The 16,037-nt window shown below is 31.7% G+C and overlaps 8 protein-coding genes across 8 annotated transcripts; 4 read left to right on the top strand and 4 right to left on the bottom strand. All coding sequences in view use genetic code 12, as the record gives it.

Moving 5' to 3' along the window:
* Positions 1-774: 774 nt before the first annotated feature.
* On the top strand, positions 775-2,516 carry RIM11 (serine/threonine protein kinase). The gene has a single exon (XM_064880659.1). The coding sequence runs from the start codon at positions 1,137-1,139 to the stop codon at positions 2,373-2,375; it is 1,239 nt and encodes a 412-aa protein (XP_064741019.1). The 5' UTR covers positions 775-1,136; the 3' UTR covers positions 2,376-2,516.
* On the bottom strand, positions 2,517-3,519 carry RJT21DRAFT_117329 (uncharacterized protein). The gene has a single exon (XM_064880660.1). It carries the CDS (start codon positions 3,295-3,297, stop codon positions 2,563-2,565), a length of 735 nt encoding a protein of 244 aa, XP_064741020.1. The 5' UTR covers positions 3,298-3,519; the 3' UTR covers positions 2,517-2,562.
* ERG10 (acetyl-CoA C-acetyltransferase) lies at positions 3,520-4,965 on the top strand. The gene has a single exon (XM_064880661.1). The coding sequence runs from the start codon at positions 3,616-3,618 to the stop codon at positions 4,828-4,830; it is 1,215 nt and encodes a 404-aa protein (XP_064741021.1). The 5' UTR covers positions 3,520-3,615; the 3' UTR covers positions 4,831-4,965.
* Positions 4,966-5,027: 62 nt separating this feature from the next.
* RJT21DRAFT_137305 (uncharacterized protein) lies at positions 5,028-7,019 on the top strand. The gene has a single exon (XM_064883288.1). The coding sequence runs from the start codon at positions 5,096-5,098 to the stop codon at positions 7,010-7,012; it is 1,917 nt and encodes a 638-aa protein (XP_064741022.1). The 5' UTR covers positions 5,028-5,095; the 3' UTR covers positions 7,013-7,019.
* On the bottom strand, positions 7,020-8,349 carry RJT21DRAFT_117332 (uncharacterized protein). Its single transcript, XM_064880662.1, has one exon. The coding sequence runs from the start codon at positions 8,200-8,202 to the stop codon at positions 7,198-7,200; it is 1,005 nt and encodes a 334-aa protein (XP_064741023.1). The 5' UTR covers positions 8,203-8,349; the 3' UTR covers positions 7,020-7,197.
* RJT21DRAFT_117333 (gluconokinase) lies at positions 8,350-9,315 on the bottom strand. Its single transcript, XM_064880663.1, has one exon. The coding sequence runs from the start codon at positions 9,259-9,261 to the stop codon at positions 8,698-8,700; it is 564 nt and encodes a 187-aa protein (XP_064741024.1). The 5' UTR covers positions 9,262-9,315; the 3' UTR covers positions 8,350-8,697.
* A 1,911-nt stretch (positions 9,316-11,226) lies between these two features.
* On the top strand, positions 11,227-11,679 carry RJT21DRAFT_4280 (uncharacterized protein; the record flags this gene model as incomplete). Its single annotated transcript, XM_064884528.1, has 1 exon — positions 11,227-11,679. The coding sequence occupies one exon, from the start codon at positions 11,227-11,229 to the stop codon at positions 11,677-11,679; it is 453 nt and encodes a 150-aa protein (XP_064741025.1).
* Positions 11,680-13,347: 1,668 nt separating this feature from the next.
* On the bottom strand, positions 13,348-15,645 carry SUV3 (ATP-dependent RNA helicase). The gene has a single exon (XM_064880664.1). It carries the CDS (start codon positions 15,620-15,622, stop codon positions 13,430-13,432), a length of 2,193 nt encoding a protein of 730 aa, XP_064741026.1. The 5' UTR covers positions 15,623-15,645; the 3' UTR covers positions 13,348-13,429.
* Between the last annotated feature and the right edge of the window lie 392 nt (positions 15,646-16,037).

Genomic DNA, 16,037 nt, shown 5'->3' on the forward strand with positions numbered 1-16,037 from the left:
TTTATTTTTACAGATTATGATTCGATTTTACAGGTTACACTTTGATTTTTACCTTTTACCATGAGACAATGTCTCCTGCATTGACAAATGTCTCTTGCTTGTCTCCACTCTTTCTAATGTTTTTTTTTTAATCTGACCCAGTTAGGTTGAATTCTGTTTCTGCTCGTTGACTATTTTATTTTCTACTCGTACAAGTTCAGTAATTGACTGAATTATTACTACTTCTTCTTTCTTAATATTCTGAACAAGAAGGGATAAACCTGTGTCACGAATCGATTATTTAATCTATCCATCAATTGAAGATCTATCCAATTATCATCCAGATTTTATCACTCCATTGGACAATTTTGAGCTGTGAAAACAAAACCGACATTGCGATTACAGTCTCCATCATTTAATTAATACTACTACTCATCTGAACTTGTATAACTATTTGCTTAATTCCAGACCACGATATATATATATATATCCACAATCTGAATTGTATCAACTCATATATCCCCATATACATTAATATTCATTGTTGTATGGGAAGTATATATGGATATCACACACCCTGTATCAAAAGTAATCAAGTCAATCGTCTGATCTTAATTTGATACTTCCATTACCCTTTAGTCACATCCATCCTTATTGATTCACCTTTCTTGTCGTCAAATCCCTCTGTTGACAGAATTCAATCTAATCCACCTTTCCTATCCTTCAAGATCACCCTAAACCCCAAGTAGAAGACAGTCATTTTCTTCCTGCATCCAGCCCACCCCACCAGACACTTTTTTTTTCCGTTCTGTGTGATTCTCCCCAGATCATCCAAGTCCATTTCATTGACAGTCAAGCCAACCGAAATTTTAGTGACGTCGTAAATTTGCGAGATTCTGATAATTTGACTTAATTTCTTAGACATTTGAAATATTTTATCATTTTCATTTGTTAAGTCATTTATTTATTTAGTGGTTCATTGAAGTTAATAAAAATTTTGCTTCACTTTCATTTCTCCATTCCTTTATTGGACTTGATTTATTTGAAAAATTTTGTATTCTATATCATACTCATACTCACACTCACATATTAATAATAACTGCATAATAGAATTAACTTTCTTTCATATATAAATTTTTAAAAATTTTACTAACAGCATGTCTAAAATAGAAATCGTAACTGAAAATGTCAATAATGGACATACTGATGAAATTCAAACAATTCAATATACTCAATCTCAAATGGTTGGTCATGGATCTTTTGGAGTAGTATTTCAAACTCAAATTTTACCAACCAATGAAATTGCAGCTATGAAAAGAGTTCTTCAAGATAAAAGATTTAAAAATCGTGAATTACAAATTATGAAATTAGTTCATCATCGAAACATTGCTGATTTAAAGTATTATTTTTATACAAATAATGAAAAAAATGAATTATATTTAAATTTAATTTTAGAATTTGTACCAGAAACACTTTATAAAGCTAGTCATTATTATGTATCAAAACGATTATCAATGCCACCTTTGGAAGTAAAATTATATACTTATCAAATGTTTAGAGCTTTAAATTATATTCATTCTCAAGGAATTTGTCATCGTGATATAAAACCTCAAAATTTATTAATAAATCCAGAAACTGGTGAATTAAAATTATGTGATTTTGGTTCTGCAAAAATATTAAATCCTGATGAACCAAATGTTTCATATATTTGTTCAAGATATTATCGTGCTCCAGAATTAATCTTTGGAGCAACAAATTATACAACAAAAATTGATGTATGGTCAGCTGGTTGTGTAATGGCAGAATTAATTTTAGGTCAACCATTATTCCCTGGAGAATCAGGAATTGATCAATTAGTTGAAATTATAAAAATTTTAGGTACACCATCAAAAGATCAAATTAGAAATATGAATCCAAATTATATGGAACATAGATTTCCTCAAATTAAACCAATACCTTTACAAAAGATATTTAAGAAAATGTCACCCGATTGTATTCAATTTTTAACTCAAGTTTTACAATATTCACCAATTGATAGAATTTCTTGCATTCAAGCATTAATTGATCCTTATTTTGATGAATTAAGGAATCCTCAAGTTACATTACCTAATTTTAGAAAAATCTTTAGTCAACAATTCCATCATAATTCTACTTCGTCAAGTTCAACTATTTCTAATAATGCTAATTATCAAATTTATTCTAATCAACCTGATTTAAGAAATTTACCACCTTTATTTGATTTTAATGAACGTGAATTATCAGTAGCTCCACAACTAAATCAAAAATTAATACCAAATTGGTATAATTTATCAGATTTAGATTTAGTACAACCAATATCTTCACTTGATCAATTTGTACCCTTAAATCCTGAACAAATGAAGGTAACTTTAGAGTAAATTTAGCTAATTTAGCATTAATTCTTCATAGACAATGTCTCATAGTCAACCTTTCCTTACGCTTTTATGCAATTTTAATCATGATACTATAGAAAGTATATAATATTTCTTTATTTATGTCACGTTATCAAACTTAATATATGTTTCATATATTACAGCTATGTTCTTTATTTATATAATTTACTAATTACAATCTTGGTTTATTAACCTTTTTAGTCTTAACGGTTTCTCTTATGGTTTCCGTATCTGATTCTATTTCTGGTGTAGACTTTGGTGTAGGACTAGTCTTTGAAAACCTTGCTCTTAAAACAGCAAACACATTATAAATTGGTAGAATAATCCATCTAGCAAAGGGATCCATTAATCCTATACTTACTATAATACGGGCTGGCCCTAATAACTTTACAATTACATATGAACTAGCTCCAGCAGATATGAGTCTCATCTTTTCCAGTACATCATCAACTCCAAGTTGATACTTTTCCACACTTTTATTAATAACTTCAACACCTTTAATATAAAGATCATTTTCAGTTATGGTGGTACTATAAGTAGAAAAGTATTCCGGATACTTATATAATGCATACCAAATACCTACAAGTGGTATTATAGCAGTTAATTCATGAAGTATAAGAAATGATACACTATGACTTACAGGAGCAGTAATGAATCGAGATGCATAAGGTCGAAATATTTTCGGTATTCTTTTAAGTATTGGATGTGTATTATATGGTAAAGTTTGAGATTGTGTTCCAGTTTCTGGCCCAAATGATGAATTTGATTTTGATTTAAATAAATCACTATATACTGGAGTTGTATGTAATTGTCGATATAATATGCAATTTATTCTACTACCACTTAATCCATGCACACCTATTCCACGAGTCCCCACAAAGTATAGATTTGTACTTGTACCTAACATAATACTATAGGATATATACAAATTTAGGATATATAGGATATAGGATATACAAATTTAGGATTTATAGGATATACACTATAGTATAGTATTAAGATATATACTTTTAACCCTTTATCCGAGCAAATGCAGTCATGTGACGAACCGGAATTGAAAAAGTTGTGAAAAATATACCCCATTCGTCGTACCGAAACACGTAAAAATCTAAACGACGAAGAGGAGAATTCATAAATTGAAAAATTGATTTTATCAAGTTTACTTACCCGTAACCTTTACCTTTTCTCTTCTTTACTTTTACTATCGTTTAATATAATTGTCATTATGCCATCATCTCAAAACGTTTACATTGTTTCCACAGCCCGTACTCCAATCGGATCCTTTCAAGGTCAACTTTCTTCTCTTACATATTCTGATTTAGGTTCGGCCGCAGTTAAGGCTGCATTAGCTAAAGTTCCTCAAATTAAACCAGAAGATGTCGAAGAAATCTTCTTTGGAGGAGTTTTACAAGCCAATGTTGGTCAAGCTCCTGCTAGACAAGTAGCTTTAAAATCTGGTTTACCAGATTCTATTGTTGCTACTACTGTTAATAAAGTTTGTGCATCAGGTTTAAAATCAATTATTTTAGGTGCTCAAACTATTTTAACTGGTACTGCTGATATTGTTATTAGTGGAGGTGCTGAATCAATGTCTAATACTCCTTATTATGTTCCATCTGCCAGAGGTGGTGCAAGATATGGTGATTCAGCTTTAGTTGATGGTATTCAAAAAGATGGTTTATTGGATGTTTATGAACAAAAATTAATGGGTGTTGCTGCTGAAAAATGTGCAAAAGATTTTGATTTTACTAGAGATCATCAAGATGAATTTGCTATTTCTTCTTATACTAAAGCTCAAAATGCTCAAAAATCAGGAAAATTTGATCGTGAAATTATTCCTGTAACTATTAAAGGTATTAGAGGTAAACCAGATACTATTGTTTCAGATGATGAAGAAGTTAAAAATTTCAATGAATCAAGAGTAAGAAGTGCAAGAACTGTATTTCAAAAGGAAAATGGTACTGTTACTGCACCAAATGCATCTAAATTAAATGATGGTGGTGCAGCTGTCATTTTAGTTTCTGAATCTAAATTAAAAGAATTAGGTTTAACTCCATTAGCTAAAATTAGAGGTTGGGGTGAAGCTGCTAGAGCTCCAATTGATTTTACTATTGCTCCATCTTTAGCAATTCCAAAGGCTTTAAAACATGCAAAATTAACTCAAGATGAAATTGATTTCTTTGAATTAAATGAAGCCTTTTCAGTTGTTGGATTAGCTAATGCAAAGATTTGTAATATTCCAATTGAAAAATTAAATGTTTATGGTGGTGCTGTGGCTTTAGGTCATCCATTAGGTTGTTCTGGAGCTAGAATTGTGGTTACTTTACTTTCTGTTTTACAACAAGAAGGTGGTAAACTCGGAGTTGCCGGTGTTTGTAATGGTGGTGGTGGTGCCTCATCCATCATTATTGAAAAGGTTGATCATGACTCTAAGTTATAGTTATAGTCTAAATATAGATGTACCAGTATATTTATAAGAATTAATATAATATAATAAAATAATAAAATAATACAAGTAATATAATATATGTACGTATAATAAAATAATATAATTAATATAAGTAAAATAAATAATATACCATAAATTATAATAAATGTCTATTTTTATGCAAGTGGTAATTTTTCAGACACTAATTTTTTTTCACTCTCAAACCCATAACCAAAAGGCTCTATCACGGAAAACTTAGTGCAATTGACAAAGCAATATGGAGGAGGATGAGATAGTCAGAGATAATAAAAGAGATGAGAAGATTTCTCATTATCTTTGGTGTAAAATTTTACCCGAAGACGCTGAGTTAATGTTCCCTACAGCCACCAGTACATTTATGATAATTCGAGATTCCAATTCTCGAATTCCATTAATTGATATTCAAAATAAGTTAGAAAGTATTCTTGCAGTTTTTGATAAGCATTATCCATTTCGGTGCGAAACACCACTTGTTGTAAGTCAAAAACATACATACCGCAATAAAGATCGTAAGAGAATAATAACTCATTACATCTATGTGGAATTGAAGTATGATGAATATGATGATGATCAATATATTTTACAAGATATTATGTTTAAATTAAGTGAACAGATCGAAGGAATCTTTATTAAATGTTGGAGTTCTGTTTGGTTTGAAGTTTTACTCTCCCGATTTTATCATGAAAGTATGCATCCTTGTCTTAAAAATCCTTCTGCTGCTTCTCATAGAGTTTGGATTCATAATGGTCGCATAGTATATATTAATTATGATAATGTTCCGCCTCGTACAAGAGAATTTAAATTATCAAGAGCTATTATTAAGTTAAGAGCAGGTCATTATCAAGAAGATCCATTCTTATCTAAAAATAGAGATGAAGTTCCATATTTTGATGCTTTACAATATATTTATGATCGAGAAATTTTACTTACTCCATCCGATCGAGCATTTATTAGTGCCAGACCTGATTTATTGTCTAGAATAATAAATACTGTAATGACTAATGGTTTTACAACATCTTATCCGTCTAATACTGTACCTTGTACAGTATCTATGAGTATACTTTCAGCCTTTGAATTAAATGCCATGGTTCAAAAGCAAAAGAATAATGGTTGGATTAATGGAAATATCACGGATAAGAAGTATATGTCGGGATTAATCACTTATGCTATAGAAGAATATAAGAAACATAATCCTATTACATATGGAATGAGTGCAAAAGAATCTAATCGTGAAGATAATTCCAGATTAGTATTACAAAAGAAATTAATAGATATGAAGTTATTAGATAAAGAAATCGATATTCTGACTAAATTCGACGAACAAGTCACTCAAGATAAAATGGATGAACACATTGAAGCTGGTCAATCTAAACTAACTATATTGACTGCAGATATTCTTAGCGGTTTAAGTAAAGGTAAATTACAGGGCTACTTTTCCGATACTGACTTCCCTGAAAAGTATGAAGATGAACATGAAGATGAAGACGAAGAAGAAGAAGAAGAAGATGATGATGATGAATTCAATCGTTCAGTTTCAGTCCATTCAAGTGATGATGAAGAATTTGATATTATTCGTTCAAGATTACATCAAGTAAAGCAAATACTTGAACAGGATCCTCACGATAATATTAGTTTTGAACGTGAAAGGATTTACTTCAGTGATGTAAATGAATTATATGCTCAAGGAATCACTCCCAAGGATGAAGATTGGGAGTATTATTATCATCCAGAATCGAGTCATCCATATTACTATGATCCTGAAACTCTCAGTGTACAAGATATTGAAACCTATACTGATAATAGTGATTATGAGAGTATTTATGACATTGAGCCAAGTACAAACATTAGAGGGTATGTAGGATTCCTTGAATTTCGTAATAAAGTTCTTCAATTTAAGAGAAAGAGTCGTAGAGATTATGCTGAGTTGATGGGTTTAAATAAACAGGAAAATGATGGTAAAGATGATGAGGATGAAGAGGATAATGATGAATACTTAGATAGTGATGATGAAGATAATAAAGGAATCAGAAAAGATGAGTCGCAACATGGTTTAGATATACAAGACCAAATCATTGATGTTGACAATGAACCAGATGCTGAAGTTTATCGAGATATAGAAGCAGAAAAGGCTTCATTAAATAGATTCATTGATTAAATTATGTACATTATGTTATTATTATATTATAATTAAATTATTATTATTATTATTACGAGTATTTTACATACAATTTCAATTTGAAAATGCAATCATTTTAAGTAGACTTTTCATATTCAACTTTTCTTCGTTACTTGATAATTGTCATTACATTTTAATTTCGTATACTTTTGTATACAATGATTTTATGATGGTATGGTTATACCTCTCTCACTTAATTGATGAATTGTCCATATCCATGTTCGAGCTGCAAAATCCATATTTTGAGCCACTTTTGAAGGTAGAGCTTCATTACCACCAGTTGCAAAATATTTACCATTATCCTTTTCAAGAGTTAAATTAGGATTAAGAGAACATTTAACTATAGCATTTGCTCCTTCTTCATTTGTAACTCCAAAAAAATATCCAAAGATTTGAAATAAACACCAAAATAGTATTCCTATTATTGGTAATCTTGTCCAATATGAGAATAAATTAGTATTCATTACATAACCAGGATGAACTGACATACATAATATTTTAGGATTTCTAAGAGCTAACATTTTCATGAAATGAATTCCTGCAGTTTTAGCTAAACCATATCTTAACCATGTAAATATGAATGCTGGTTTATAATTAAAAGTTGAATTCATATTAAAATAATGAAAACATAATTGATGACCTACTGAACTTAAATATATTATTCTAGGAGGAGATATTAAGGGGAAATCATCAGCAGTCTTTTCTAATAAAGGTAATAATTTCATAGATAATAAAAATGGAGCAATAAAATTAGTTTGAATTTGTATATCAAATCCATCATTAGTTAATGAATATGGTAAAGCCATTGCTCCTGCATTATTAATAAGTATATGAAGATGATTTTCTAAATTTTTAAATGTTTCAACTGCCGATATAACTGATGCTAAACTACTTAAATCAATTTCCAAATAAAATAAATCTCCAAGAAATCTTTCACTTGATGATTGTTGAGATGTATAAGTCAGTCTAATAGCTGTTGCATCTTGTTTTAATTCTCGTATAGAATTTAAAACTCGAGATCTACTTCTTCCTGCAATATATACTATATAACCATGTAAATACAAATGAAGTACCGTATAATATCCTACCCCACTATTTCCACCAGTAATTAATGCCACTCTACGATCTTGACTAGGATTAAGATACGGTAGTGAATCAGTCTCAAACATTAAAATAAATTAAATTTTAAACTTTTAAACCTCAATTTGTTAGTTACAATTAATTCACTATACTAACACTTTTTATCCGCCCTGAAGGTGGACTTCCTCCTAATATTAAAAATGCCTGCCTTTGGACTTATACTCTTAAGTACTAGTACCAATTTCAGATGATTACCAGATATCATCTCATTTTTCTGACATCCCGCACTTCCATTCATTTTGTTGCACCGGCAAATGCTTTGAGGGGAGCTTAGAAGCCGACAATGGAGAGACATATTGAGAGTGTGTCGTAGTGAGAGTCATTGAGACTCATTGCGAGTCATTGCGAGTCATTGTCAGCTATTGTCTATCATTGTCGGTTAACTTTTGTCATTATGGACAAGCAAATGTTCGGAATAATAATAGCTGTATGGGTATGGTAAATGATGTTGTGTATTAAATTGTATGTATGTATGTATGTATATAAACTATAAGTGTGGGGTAAACTTATGTAAATCATCCAGTCTAGGATAATAATTCTATAACTTCTCTATTTATTTGGTTGGGCGTCTTGCCAGTTGCATCGATAGCTAAACAATCACCTCCATTAGCTAATAATTCTTTCCCATTAGGTACTTCCATAATATCATATTGAGATTTAACCATATCAGATTTCATGAAATGACCCTTTCTACTTTCAACTCGTCTAATTAATTCTTCATAAGTTGTATATAAGAATACAAATCTGAATTTGATATGATTACTATTATTAGCATGAGCTTTAATATAAGTACGATAAACTTTCTTTAACATTGAACAAGATACAATGGCTATTTTAGATTGATTAGCATCACTTAAACTAGTAGTACTAACTTCATGACTTAAAGTTTTTAACCATTCCCATCTATCTTCATCAGTAAGTGGTATCCCCTTAGACATCTTTTCTACATTTTCCTTTGGGTGTAAAACATCTCCTTCAATAAATGGACAAGAGAATTGTTCCGATAATGCCGTTGCAGTAGTGGTTTTCCCAGTACCTGCTGGACCTCCAACTACAATAACAGTTCCTTGTATCAAACTTTGAGTCATGCTATAGATTCTATATATAAATATATATAAATAATAAAAAGAAAAGAAAAGAAATGTGGTATAAATCAGTAATTACATTTTTCACAACTATACCTCCAATAATAAAAATTGGGGGAACATATTCCGCAACCAATGCCGACCTCGTCGACCCCCACAAAATTTTGTGGGCGTTGTTTCTGGAGTCCTCTTTAATACATCACAGTTTATTCATACCTCGGACCGGAATTTCACATACCACCGGTTTTAATTCTTCGTATCATTAACCGGAAATTAAGCGTTCCATCCATTAGTTACAGGGACTGTGATTACAGCCTTCTCTCCAACAGGAGACCATATTCTCTCCACATACTAATGTTAAAGCGCGCTTCGTCAATAAACACACAATTGTTATTGAAGTCAAGCTTATCTTTATACTCTTCGGCCCTTTCTTGCCTCTCTTTCTTAAGCTTTCCAGACTCCTTCTCTGAGACCACTTCGAAATACGCTTAAGACTGAACTTACATACTTTGGTGATAAATTTATATATGGTAGAGATACTAGCCTGTACGTTCCCGAAGGAACTCTTGAGGCTCTGTAACATGAAGTCTAAAGTAACAGCCGCATCATCTACAGAGAGTTGATCAACTTCCATATCAGGAAATTCGTTTATTCTTTTATAATCACTGTAACTCTCGAAAGAATTATAATGTACTAGCACCAGTGAACATGATCAACAAGGAAGCAACCAAAAATAATGTGATTGGCTTCAACGAGCCCTTTGAAGAAGCATCATTCAGCTTGCCTGCTACTGGTGCAGGAATATAAATTGTTCCATTAAGACAGATGTTGATACCACTATCAGGTACCACGTAACTTATGGAAGGCAGTAACTCATCGCTGTTGCATCCAACAGTTTGATATTGTATGGTCGTCATTTGATTCTGTTATCCTTGAGTCCTTTTTATTATTGCGTGGAATCATCAGAGCTTATATACTGGCAATGTTTAGTCCCGTTTGGCAACAGGGCATTAACATGAAGTCTAAAGTAACAGCCGCATCATCCTCAATAATATAATAAGCCAAGAAATTTTAAGGGACGCGCAATTTTGAAATTTTGCAGTTTTCAATTTTAGACAAAAATCCGCCTTAGGAATCCTAAACAATAGGAGAGTTTTAGTGAGTAGGGTCCATTGGGAGGAGTCTCACACAGCCGCGGGGCTTCTCGTACATAACCGCCTTTATAGTTTATCATTAGATTATATTCAATAAATGATAATACATACGAAAAAAAAAAAAAACCTCAAATATAGCAATCCTTATTCACCTGAAAATGCTTCAACAGATCCGGCTATTCGGAGAGAAATTCCTATGGAAACCCGTAATGTCTGGATGAAACTCCCTGATATGTGATTTTAGATTGGATGTATTGATAATGAGAAATATAATTTGAAACTTGGAGAATGTGAAAAATACAGTTATAGACAAACCCTAATCAGAACAATCAGGTCATACTAAATTTAAAATACCAATTTTAAATAACAATTTGAAAAAGTCTATAATGTTTGCACATCTAACACCAGTAATTATGCTCGTCAACGAAATGAAAAGTTTAAAACCTGAGAGATACTTGAGGAATTTTCATGAAGTGTTTTGTTCAGTGTGACGATATGCTAAAATATACACACTGTACTGATAAAAAATGTATATATATAGGCTTGAAATTCTCCGCTTGAGGTTAGATTCGAATGTAGAGTATTTGAAAACCTCTTCTTGATTATAAATCTTCTTGATTTGACTATTGCGGCTGATAATGTCACCAATATTGATGATATTGAATGGAGTAAAGCTAAGCCTGGCGGTCAGATTTACGTTCATGAGGACAAAATACTTATCAAGGTTATAAGTATTGAAGATTCAAATTACAATCAAACTATAAATAAAAGGGTGAATTGTCCCAGTCAAACAATTAAGTATAAGCAATATCAGATGGTCCAACAAGGAAGTTGGTGGACAGCTTGGGAGCTTGCATCTGGATGGGGTTATTGTAATTTGGATCCAAACCCTGGTGCTGCTTATTCATTTTCTGAACAATGGACAATCGGTTATAGTATTGCTGTCGACATGGGAATCGAAATAGAAGAAATTATTACCTTAGGTTTAGGGTTGGGTGTGTCTCTTGAGAAGTCTATTTCAAAAAGTACAAGTATTTCATGTCCCTGCTCTGGACCCGATCCAGTATGCGTATGGGAACAAAGTAAGATGAATTGGTCAGATTCTCAAGTTCAAACATGTACAAGATTTTCCAATTGCGATGGTGGTTATGTGACCTGTGGTGCTTGGTCAGCATACCAGAGGACAAATGCCCCTTATAAGAGTGACTCCAAATCATTTAATTTCGGTTGTTCCGCCGGAGTACATGATTGTACTGCCAATAATTGACCACGTCGATTAACAATGTTGAGCCTATTTTGCAGTTCAAGACTCATAGCAGTGGCATTTATTGATATATGTTTAATACTTCATGACAATATACTCAGATGCATGATTCAAATTATCGTTATCTAGATCTCTATATGTTTTTTTAATATTACTGGAAAATTCACTCTAACGTTACATCTCGCTGTAATGGTCGAGCGCCATACTGTATGTGTCTCATTAATAACTCTATTTGGTGGTTTTACATGCGAAATGCCTGGTACTCACTTTACTGCTACTGTTACTACCCCATGGACTGGAACTTATACTACTACCTATACTACTGATGTCAGCTCTGCCCAAGTGGTACAGATACTGTGCTTTTAGAAGTTCCAGTTAGTGAATACACCCTATCTACCATCGTACTGACTGGTACTATTCAAATCATGGACAATTCATTCATACCATACTTATTTGTAAATGCTTGACCACAATTGAATATTAATACTTCATGTATTCGAGTTACAATACCGTTCGCTAAATCAGGGATCAATTTTGAAAATTGACATTCTAAATGCAGCTTCATGATATTTAGATATCAAAGAAGATATCAGCCTCGGAAAAGCATGACTGTGGTCCCTGACATACAACTTTATAGTACTCTTTAGCTTATGCATTTAATAATTCTCTTAGAACTACTGATTTGTCAACCACAAATCGATATGTTTGCTAGCATGTCTACAGAACCCTTCATAGCTTTCAGTAGCTATCTTACTTGTAGCTTACATAACTCTTGGTGTTAATTGTTCTTTAGACCTCTTGACTTTAGATTTACAGACTGACCAGAATTCTTCTAAAAGCATTTAATGAAGGAGAATAAGGTGGTAAAAACACAAGCTCCAATCCACTCAGAGCAACTAATAACTGAATATCACGGCGTTTATGTATTGCAGCATTGTCAAGAATCAAGTATCTTAATTTTTGGAGCTCAGAATTTGTCTCTATTTCTTTAATCACAGGTTTGATAAATGAATAGAAATGATTTGCTGTGTTACCTCTCGAAGTACTTTGAGGTTTATTGGATTCCACTCTTCTTTTCTTGTTGGCTGCAAATCTTGGAGGAGATCTCACCTTCAAATCGATACAACCCTTAGAAGAAATTGCACCAAGAAAAGAAACGTCCATCCATTAGTTACAGGGACAGTGATTACAGCCTTCTCTCCAACAGGAGACCATATTCTCTCCACATACTAATGTTAAAGCGCGCTTCGTCAATAAACACACAATTGTTATTGAAGTCAAGCTTATCTTTATACTCTTCGGCCCTTTCTTGCCTCTCTTTCTTAAGCTTTCCAGACTCCTTCTCTGAGACCACTTCGAAAACGCTTAAGACTGAATTTACATACTTTGGTTATAAGGAGTAAATCACATATAGTTGCTCACTAATTTCGGTAAATTTGATTCAACAGGTCCTCACTCCATATAGAAGCGGTATTTAGCTATAAGATTCAATAACGATGATCTGTGATTTAATTGATATGAATATATTTGCTCATTACTATGAAAATTAAAATTGTGGTATGAATATATTTTAATCGGTATGAAGAATTGATATACGACTGGTACGAAAATATCCGGTCAATGATATGAGCAATTCCGGCCCGAGGTATGAATAAAAAGTGTATTATTATTTACAAGATCCGGTACTACTTACCTATATACAAGAACAGACCCGACTTAGCACTTACCATTATTATTATTATTATTTTTATATTTATTTTCTCCTATCATTCATTCTTCTAATATTAATCAATTCTTGATTTATTCTCTTTTCAAGTAATGTCTTCATATCATGAGCTCCTTCTTTATCTACAAATAATGTTGGCCATCTTTGACTTAACCACATAAATATTAAAACTAATTTATGAAAATCTTCAAGTAGCCATATCACCTCAAGAGTTTCATCTAATCTAGCCGTAATTCTTGAACCTTGAGCTATAATCTGTTCATCTAAGAATCCAAAATCAAATATGGTTTTAGATTCTCCCTTTCTTATGGTTTGAACAAATTCGTATACAGTATCTTTAACTAATGTAGATGCCATTTTCATATTTATTGGAGCAAGACTTAACTTTAATTGATCTTCAATATTAAGTTGTTTACATATTTCATCTCTAAGAAGTAAATTTAAAATATCACATCGAGCATCTAAATCTGTAAGGAAATAATCTCTGACTTTTAATTGAGCAGATTCTTGGGCAAATGTTTGTACAATATCATACATAGTTTTACTAGAAGGATATTTAGATAAATAATATTTCCAAACTAGATCAGTTGGCCAAATACATGCTTTATCTAAATTAATAGTAGGATGGTTCATTCCTCGTCTAATAACTTGAAGATCTTTACTATTCAATGCAGTAACAAATCCTTCCACTTCTCCTTCTTCTTCAGAGTATCTACCAGCTCTTCCACCAATTTGTTTTATAGCTGGTGTAGATAATAGTCTCAAATTCTTACCATCATATTTTTGTACAGAAGCAAATATAATTCTCTTGATCTTTAAATTAAGTCCCATTCCTACAGCATCAGATGCAACTAAAATATCTGTTTTACCCAGATTAAAATCTTGAGCTTCTTTAGTTCTAATTTCTGGAGGTAATGCACCATAAATAATTCCTACTTTAAGATTACTTTTTTGTTCAATTTCACACTTTAAATGTAAAATCTTTTTCTTAGAAAATGCAATAATACAATCACCCTTTTTCAAAGCTCTTAAACTAGCTGGCTTATCACTTATAGTCAATTTACCAAGTCTTTTATAAGTTTTCACTTCTAATTCATCCCCTGTTCTCTTGACTAATTTTTCAATTAATGGAACTGCACTTTCTTCTCCACATAAATGAACTTCTTTAGCTAATACACCTAAGAAAGCATTTGACCAAGATAAACCTCTTTCAGAATTAGCAATCATTTGAATTTCATCTATAATACAAACATCCATTTTTTTATGAAGAGGAATCATTTCAATGGTACCAGAAGAAATTTGACTAACTCTACCATATTTATTTATAGATGGGACAATTTCTTCACCAGTAATTAAATTACAACTTGTACCTTGTTGATTAAATCTTTCATAAATTTCTCTAGCTAATAATCTTAAAGGTCCAGCATAATAACCAGATTTTGATGAAGCTAATTTTTTTAAAGCATTATAAGTTTTACCACTATTAGTAGGTCCAACATGCATTATAATCTTTCTTTTCATTTTTCTAGCTTCTGGATACCATTCAGCAGGATTAGATATATCTATTGAATAATTGTCTGGTTGAGTAACCAGTATTTTTAATGCCATATATTCTTTATATAAAATATTTGAAAGCATTTGGGTTAATAATTCTACTTTATTATTAACTTCAGAAAATTTCATAAAATTCTTTGGATAATTATTATTATTAATTTGATAAATTAATTGAGTAATATTAACTAATTTAGGATTAAAATAATCAATTATTTGCATATCTTCAGCTTTTCTTACAGTAGGATCAACATCTTTATATTTCAAATAATTTTTAAAAGTATCATACAATTTTTGACGGAATGTCAGCATAAGTCTATCATGATATTTCCTTTCAACTTCATTTAAACTATCATAGGGTGAATGAAAATTTCTAGTACTTAATTTATGATAAATAGTCCATAATGGCACTTGCACTACTTGATGAAGTTGGACTAAAGGTTCGGCATTCCCATCTACATGGAATTTAGGCGGAATATTTGTTCTTAAATCTTTAACTAATCCTGAAACTGTTTCTGATCTCAGATTATTAGAGATGTCTTTGGCGATTCTCTTCCACTTAGGCTCAAGTACATCTGTAGTTATATTACTAGTAACAGAACTTATTCTTCTTATACCACATACTCTCTCCAATGAGCGACATGTTCGTACTCTTCGTATCAAGATCATCTTATGGCTTATATACTATTTTGATACTAATAAATCGATTGGATAGGTATTTCGAAGTGAAAAATGTTAAGATGCCATATTAGAAAAAAATTGTGGATATATGCAGGAACTCACTACTACTACTACTGCTACTACTATATATTGTTATTACTAACTAGTAGTCAGTAATACATAATTCTCATATTAGGATGACGTAAGTCACTGTTCACAGGCAGTCTAATTGTTTACACTAAGCACAAATTACACCTCAGATCTTATTGGGATACATATCTGTGGGTGGTGGACATATCGGCCATAGCACTGTCTCTCTCAATATACTAGCTATAACTTACGTATTTTACGTCCTATACCTCCCAAACTTGATTTCCTCGGAGATCTCCATCTGTACTTGCCTCTACTACTCTTATCTCTCGAG

Source organism: Scheffersomyces amazonensis (genome assembly GCF_036850825.1).
Source record: "Scheffersomyces amazonensis strain UFMG-HMD-26.3 chromosome Unknown RJT21scaffold_1, whole genome shotgun sequence".
Classification (NCBI taxonomy): Eukaryota; Fungi; Ascomycota; class Pichiomycetes; order Serinales; family Debaryomycetaceae; genus Scheffersomyces; species Scheffersomyces amazonensis.